General features: G+C 39.4%; 2 protein-coding genes across 2 annotated transcripts; both read right to left on the minus strand.

Annotated features, from left to right (window-relative positions):
- Nucleotides 1–2,554: 2,554 nt before the first annotated feature.
- LOC113172723 (olfactory receptor 11A1-like) lies at nucleotides 2,555–3,487 on the minus strand. Its single transcript, XM_026375737.1, has one exon. The coding sequence runs from the start codon at nucleotides 3,485–3,487 to the stop codon at nucleotides 2,555–2,557; it is 933 nt and encodes a 310-aa protein (XP_026231522.1).
- Nucleotides 3,488–6,794: 3,307 nt separating this feature from the next.
- On the minus strand, nucleotides 6,795–7,721 carry LOC113173273 (olfactory receptor 11A1-like). Its single transcript, XM_026376678.1, has one exon. It carries the CDS (start codon nucleotides 7,719–7,721, stop codon nucleotides 6,795–6,797), a length of 927 nt encoding a protein of 308 aa, XP_026232463.1.
- Nucleotides 7,722–8,467: the final 746 nt, after the last annotated feature.

Genomic DNA, 8,467 nt, shown 5'->3' on the forward strand with positions numbered 1-8,467 from the left:
ATAGGAGTTAGAAGAAAAGGAGAAATCCTGGAGTGAGTTAGATGATGTGATGTAGAGCATCCCCAGAGGTGAGAGTGATTGGTGCAGATTTCAATGGACTTGTTGGTGAAGGAATCAGAGGTGATGAGATTGTGATGGACAGGTTTGGTCTTCAGGACAAGAACATAGAGGGACAGATGGTGGTAGACTTCACAATAAGGATGGATATGGCTGTAGTAAATATCTAATTCCAGAAGAGACAGGAACACAGGGTGACATAAGAGAGGAGGGAGAAGGACTCGTGAACTGCACCATGTTGATGTTATAATGTTGGAACAATGGTGTAGTTTTTAGGGAGGAGCTGAGACAGGCTCTGGGTGGTCAGGAGGTGTTTTCAGATGACTGGACAACTACAGCTAGTGTGATCAGGGAGACAGGTAGGAGGGTACTTGGTGTGTCATCAGGGAAGTGGAAAGTGGACAAGAAGACTTGGTGGTGGAATGAGGAAGTACAGGTGTGTATACAGAGAAAGAAGTAAGTTAAGAAATAGAATAGAAAATATTTTATTGTTAAATTCCACCAGTGAAATCGGCTTTAATGCTGCTACAGTGATCGACCAAGCAATCAAAAAACAACCAAGAACAGAAGAGAGTAGACAGGAGTACAGGGAGATGCAGCATAAGGTGTATGTAGAGGTGGTTAAGCTCAGTTGGACACTAAGGAGGGAGAGGTGGGTAACTACAGGTTGGCAGGGCAAAAAGATAAAGATGGGAAGGTTGTGCAGCAGGTTAGGGTGATTAAAGATAGGAATGTAGAATGAAGAAAATGAAAGAGAACAAAGAGTAGAGGAGGTGACTGTTGTGGAGCAGGAAGTAGCAAAGATTAATAAGAGTGAAATAAGGGTATTGAAGAGGATGAAGAGTGGAAAGGCAGGTGGTCCTGATAACACACCTGTGGAGGTATGGAAGAAAAGGTGGCAGTAGAGTTTTTGACTAGTTTGTTCAATGAGATCTTGAAAAGGGAACAAGGGACACGTGCACAGAAGAATGAAGCTGATGACCTATAGAGTAGTGGAAGCTATGCTGAGTGCAGAGGAGCATTTGTGAGCAGAAATATAGTTTCATGCCTATAAAGAGTACAACAGATGGAGAAGTACAGAGATGGGCAAAGGAAGTTGTACTGTGTCTTTGTAGATCTAGAGAAAGCGTCTGACAGGGTGCAGAGAGAGGAGCTGTGGTATGGAATAATGAAGTCTTGAGAGGCTTAGTAGTGCAGGACGTGTATGAGAGCTGTAAGACAGTGGTAAGGTGAGCTCTAGGTGTGACAGAGTTCAAGGTGGAGGTGGGTCTACATCAAGGATCAACGCTAAGCCCCTTCTTCTGCTCTGGTAATGGACAGACTGACAGATAAGGTTTGACAGGAATCTTCATGATGTTCTCCGATGACATTGATCTGTGGTGAGAGCAGGGAGCAGGTGGAGGAAAGTGGCAGGAGTGTTGTGTGATAAGAGCATCAGTGAGAATGAAAGGAAAGGTGTTCAAGACGCCGGTGAGACCAGCGATGTTGTACGACTTAGAGACAGTGGCACTGAAGAAAAGACAGGAGGCAGAGCTGGAGGTAGCAGAGCTGAAGATGTTGAGGTTGGAGCTGCCAGACAGGAGGTGTAGAGGAAGAACGAAGAGGAGATTTATGGACGTAGAGAGAGAGGACATGAAGTTAGTTGGTGTGAGAGAAGAGGATGGAGAGGACAGGGTTAAATGGAGGAAGGTGATTCGCTGTGGCGACCCCTGAAAGGAAACAGTCCAGAAGAAAAGAAGTATATGAGTTATCTTTTAATAAGTGACTTACTCTCTGAATCCAAATTGCAATTAGTAATCTTAATCTTTCTCACTGTCTTCTCTGTTTTCTAAAAAACGTATCTAAAAATGCATTATTTATCTGACATGTGTGCAGAAAAGATTTCCAGTGATTGCAGTGACCACATATTTTGTAAATATAACAGATTTAAAGTTTAATGCTTGCAATAAAGTCAAACATGTTGGAGACTGACATAAAACAGTTAGAATCTGCTAGAATGGATAGTGGTAAATACTCAATTCTAAATGAACAGATGAGACAAAGAATTGTTCCTAATTCCAGGAAATTCTGTGACAATGAGCCCCACGTGGTGGGTCATAAATGGGAAAACCTGGGAAATGCAATTAAATCCCCCTTAAAGAAAAGAGTTCCTTCAACATTAACCATAATGAATGGGGGTTAATGTTGGCGGTCTAACTTTAGCGTGTGTGTGTGTGTCCCACTCTGTTCTACAGATACAGACAAGCTGATAATAGTTGACTATGTACAATAAGAAAACAAGTACCTACAAAGTACATACACAAGTACAAGAACAACATGGTTTCATTTGGGCTTAGTCAGTGTTTCTTGCAAACAAAATTGTCATGTCAGCCTTGTCAAAAAACCACACATGCACTCAGCACCTGCCAGCACGCACAGTTTTGAAGAAGCAAATGCATTCTTTGAATGACTTCCATAAATTCACATCTCTGTGTGACTGTTTTCTAATCAGTGTTCATCAGATGATTTTGGTTGGACACAAGGACTGTTTGAGATGTCTAGAAATTTCTTTCATTTTGAGCCCATATATAAGAGGATTAAACAAAGGTTGGTACAAAACTATTTGCAATGTCATTATAAAACGTGCAGTTTTTGGTAAACTGGATTCCACTCGAGCTATACTGATATCATATACACTCAAACAAAAATAACTGATTAAAGCCAGCAGGTGAGGTAAACAGGTCTCTGCAGCTTTTTTTCTGACCTCTTTACAACTGCGATAGACTATTATAAGTATTTTTGTGTATGTGTATACTATGAAGAGCATAGGGAGCATTACGAGATTTATTAAAGGAACCACACCATATATAGCAATTACTCTTGACTGTACACAGTGGAGACCATAAATTGCATTGTTACAAAATACTGCTTTGATAGTAAAGTTACACAGTTTGGTTTCTGTGATCAGTATAACAGTGACAACAACATGACAAGCAGATACAGACCAGGCTAAAACCAGTAGAGTACTCACCCTGGTTTTCTTCATGATAGTTGGATATTGTAGGGGTTTACATATAGATACATACCTGTCATAGGCCATGGCTGCTAACAGTAAGAACTCTGAACTACTCAAACCGTAAAACAGAAAAAACTGTAGGAGACAGGCTGAATATGTTATGATCTGTTTCTCAGATAAAAAATCTATCAACAGTTTTGGGTAGATGTTAGTGCTGTAAAGAACAGAGTTCACTAACAATGCTGCAATAAATATGTACATAGGCTCATGGAGGTTTTTGTGAATCACAATGAGACAAATAATAATAGAATTACAGCAAATTACTAAAATATAAGCTATAAACACAATCACAAAATAAAGATATCTGCATTTGGACAATTCCACATGGCCATCAAGAGTTATATATGACATATTTAATTCATAATCCATTAACATTCTGAAAAACTCAGTGCCACCAAATTAAACAAATAGATTTTTTATCTGACAAAAGGTGGTTTCATGCAGAAAATGTGTCCAAAGTATAGTATAACTCAATTGTTTTATTCAGCTAGAGTTACCTGACTCACACATGCACTTACAGTATAACTTGCACTTGTATAATTCATACTGTGAACTACTCTGGTCTGTGCTATGATTTTATCAGACTGCATCACCCTCCATGGATCTCATTAAATTCTCTCCCAACATGTCATCAGCACCACTGACCTCTGAAGACCTGACCCCATGATCAAGAGCAATGACGAAAGTTTTAGGGACCCAAAGATGAACAGGCCCCTGAACGTATCACATATAGCCTACATACTTAATTTATCATGCCCCTAAATAATCATTGCTAAAAGCGGGAAGAATTTACAGCTGGATTCTTACCCAGAGGTGAAAAAAAGTCTTCAGAGGTATATTTACTCAATTACATGCAGATAGTTTTACCAGTGGAATTCCAAAGTGGCTTTCCAATAAACTTAGACTACCATCGAAATACAATTGGTGAAAAACATATTACTGAAGCTTTCAGTTGAAAAATGGTGCTGACTTAAGCAACTACATTTGCACTGTGTAAATCTATAAACCATAACCATAAAAACTGATCTGCCTGTATAATTTGAAGTTTCAACACTTTTTGTTGTAAAACAGTAAGTAATCACGTTCCTCTGTTGCAGTAGTCGTACTCCTCACTGACAGCAGGAGCAGAAGGCTTCATAAGTGATTTAGAGGGAGTGAATTGTTTTTGGTTGCTTGGTCAATCGCAGTATCAGCATTAAAGCTGATTTCACTGGTGGAATTTAACAAAAAAATATTTTCTATTCTCTCTTTAAATTATGTCCTCACTTTGCCATAGTCCACTGATGTCACCACCCAGAATTTCCAGTTGACGCCTCCACCACGTTCATTCCTTCATGAGAAGCAGGTGAAAAGCCCAGCTGTCACTGGGCATAAGGCTGGATATACTCTGGACAGGCCTTTCACATGGTTGACATAAACAGATTTATTCACACTCATATTCACACCTATGGGTAATTAATGGACACACTTCAAAAAGTTACCAGAGGAATTCTAGGTTACTACTTATCTCAGGTAAATCTTAGGTAAAACTCTTAATTGCCCGCAAATCATTGGGTAATTACTAGTAAATGTGATTTTTTTTCTCTCATTGTGCAGATTCTAAGTAAATTAGTTGAAATAACATAATACTACACAAATTTCCAGGTAATTACACTACTATTTTAACATTTTTTTCATTCTAAATGTTTGTAATTTAGCTTCAACTTCAAACAAATTACCTCACAATTATATAAAAAAAAATCTAACTAGTTTTATACCAATTGCACTTATTTCATTTAAATTATGAAACAATTACCAAGTCATTATTGAACCACCCTTCTCCATCTGTCACATCGTTATGTCAGGGCAGCTAACAAGCTCCGCTCTCCTGCCCCCCAGTATGCTCCAGGACAGAGAGTATGGCTGTCAACTCGTGACCTTCCCTTGCGGGGGCCTTTCCCTATCTCCAAGGTGGTTAATCTGGTGGCTGTGACCCTCAAGCTCCCTAAGGCCCTCCGGATCCATCCCACTTTCCATGTCTCTCGCCTCAATCCTGTCAGGACTAGCCCTCTGGCTCCTGCCTCCGTGCCCCCTCTGCCTGCCCAGCTCGTTGCTGGTGCTCCTCTCGGGGTCGGGGTCTTCAGTACCTGGTCGATAGGGAGGGGTATGGCCCTGAGGAGCGCTCCTGGGTTCCTGCCCGCTCCGTTCTGGATCCCGCTTTGGTGCGGGACTTTCATCGCTCCCATCTGGGGCAGCCTGATGGGCCGTCCGGTGCCGGCCGTTGAGAGGGGGATTCTGTCATTGTTTTTGCACCCTCCTCCTGCATGTTCCTGACTCCATCTCACCACAGCACATCAACCCTCATCTGGCTCACCTGCATCTTGTTATCTCAGAATTACTATTAGTTATTGCATGTATGATAGTTTTGGACTCTCCTGCCTGTTTATGCAGCCGTCTTTAGTTTTGTGGCATCTGTCTCCTAGCTCTGGCCTGCCTGTGTGTTTGAGATCTGCCTGCAATTTGTGATTAAACACTGTTCACTGCTCCAGCCTGCCTACGCCGTGCTTTTGGGTCCTCGCCTCGTTGTGCTTGTGACACAAATATCTGGGAGTGTACTTGGACAACAAACTGGACTGGACTAAAAATTCATCAGCAATGTACAAAAAAAAAAAAAAAAAAAAAAAACGGATGTACTTTCTGCAAATGTTCTATGAGTCTGTGGTGCTGTGGTCTGCTGGGGCAGAAACATGATGGTGTCAGACACTAACAGGTTGAACACACCGATCAGGAGGGCTGGCTCTGTTCTGGGGGTGGAGCTGGACCCTCTACATGTTCTAGCTGAAAGGAGGATGCTGTCCAAACTCCTCTCAATCCTGGACCATCCCTCCCACCCACTGCACAGTGTGTTGGACAGAGGAGCACATTCAGTCAAAGATTTCTTAACATTAAATGTTCCACAGAGAACAACAGGAGATCCTTTCTACCTGTGGCCATATATCTGTACAATTCCTCCCCCCTCTGTAAGAGGTGGGGGAAGCGATAGTTGTGTAGTATACTTGCTGTGAATCCACAATAGACTATAAATATAGACCAAATTTCACAAATCTCGTTGACATATTTTATTATATTCTGTATATATATTGAGTTTTTCTGTATTGATGTTATTGTGTATTTATGTTGATGTGGATCTTTCCTGGTTGTGGTTCCCTTTCTTTCTTTCTGTGTTGAGAACAACTGTAATGAGGCAAAACAATTCCCTCTGGGATTATTAAAGTTTTTTGAATCTTGAACAAGTTCTTCAAACTGTTCAACCTTTCCTCTGTTGGGATGAAAAGTGAAGATTAGGCCACTGTTGTGCTCTGTTGAGGAGAATTAAAGTGTTAATGACTTGACACCTCCACAAAGTTCAGAAACCTGCTGATCTAGCTCAGTGAGAACTAACAAAGTCCATTAGTTTTATAACTGATTGAGCTGCAAGTGGCATTAACACAATCACATTTTGAATAAAGACAATATATTCATGAATCATTACATTGTTCAAAATTAAAATCAGTTTACTGTTTCCATGAAGCATAAACAAGAACTCCACTGTGTGAAAACAAGTTCTTATGGCAAATTCTTTCCAAGACCTTCCACAGTATCTGCATTATCATTTCATAATAAATACCTATAAACTTTAACATCACTACTACTGTTATATCTCTTACATAATTTTGGTTCCACAGAACAACTTCTTCAGATGTTTAGAGATTTCTTTCATTTTTAGTCCATAAATGATTGGATTGAAAAGGGGGTGATAGAAAATTGTTTGTAGACTAATTATGAAATGGACAGTTTTTGGAAAATCTGATCCCAGTCGAACTATAGTGACATCAAACGCACACAAACAAGAGAAGCTGATTAAAACTAACAGATGAGGTAAACAGGTCTGTGCAGCTTTTCTCCTGACATTTCTACTACTTCGATATGATATTATCAGAATCCTGGTGTATGTGAAAAGTATGAAGTGCAAAGGCAAAAGAGCAGTGATGGTCAAAACAACAACACCCAATGCAGATCGAGTTTTTGAATTCTCACAGTGAAGACTGTAAATTGCATTATTACAGGAAATTCCATTTAAAGTTAAATTGCAAAGTTTCATATCAGCACTTAGTATCACTAGAATGGAAATCTCACAAGCAGGTACAAGCCAAGCTAAAACCAGAATAATACTGACAGTTCTTCTTCTCATGATAGTTGAATACTGCAGAGGTTTACAGATAGACACATACCTGTCATAGGACATAGCTGTCAACAGTAAGAACTCTGAAGCAACTAAAGAATAAATAATAAAAAACTGAAAAAGACAGGCTGAATATGATATAATCTGTTTCTCAGATAAAAAGTCCACTAACAGCTTTGGGTAGATATTAGTACTGTAAAGAACAGAGTTTAGTAACAAAGCTGCAATAAAAATGTACATAGGCTCATGGAGGTTTCTGTGAATCCAGATAAGACAAATGATGGTGACATTAAACCAGATTATTAGAATAAAAGCTGTAAATACAACTGAAAAATAAAGATATTTGTATTTGTCCATATCTACAAACCCACCAAGAGTTATATATGTGACATTAAGTTCATTTTCCATTGATGTTTCTAAAATAAATGTTCAATAATAAATAATTCTGATGATATAACCAGCATACATGAATAAAAGTCTTTCACTATAATACCATCATTCAACATGTACGAGTGTCTTATCCACTCACAGAGATTAAAAGAACCTGTACAGTATGTTCATGTACAATATTCAGAAAGTGAACTGTGGGAGGCTGTAGGTTTTTATTAGATTGTTTCTCTCTCTTCGGATCTCATTATTGTCTCCATCAAAACAAAATCTAATATGAAACAAACTCCTTCAAACCCTGGAGGCCTGAAGTTACAGCATGTTTACTGTCTTTCAGTTGGGCACATGTCCCAAAACACAACATTACACTGCAACATGAACTGAACATCAAAGTTTATTTTTCAGAATGGGGTTGATGTCATATCTGGGGAACACCTGGTCTGTTTAATATGATCAGGATCAGTCCAGTTACTAATCTGGCAGATTCTATTTGTGAGTCTTATTTAAGTGAACATCTATTTTGTTATTCCTTTTTTAAAAAAATCAGGAACCATGTACAAAAATAAAAATCTTCTGCAACGAGAAGACAGTTGTTGTTTTAGTAAAATGGTAAAATGTAAACTTTAAAATGGTTGTGGTGGCTTAGCAGTTGTCCACCAGTCAGGGGGTCAGTAGTTTGCTGGCTCCTCTTCTAATATGTCAGAGTGTTTTTGGCAAGACATTGAACCCCAAGCTGCCCTAGTTGATCAGGTGCATTGCAGCTCTGC

Source organism: Anabas testudineus, chromosome 21 (genome assembly GCF_900324465.2).
Source record: "Anabas testudineus chromosome 21, fAnaTes1.2, whole genome shotgun sequence".
In the NCBI taxonomy this organism is placed as follows: domain Eukaryota; kingdom Metazoa; phylum Chordata; class Actinopteri; order Anabantiformes; family Anabantidae; genus Anabas; species Anabas testudineus.

What these genes read in the sequence shown, in the direction of transcription:
- LOC113173273 (XM_026376678.1), bottom strand. Translation starts at nt 7,721, where the DNA reads ATGGAAAATGAACTTAATGTCACATATATAACTCTTGGTGGGTTTGTA.
- LOC113172723 (XM_026375737.1), bottom strand. Translation starts at nt 3,487, where the DNA reads ATGTTAATGGATTATGAATTAAATATGTCATATATAACTCTTGATGGC.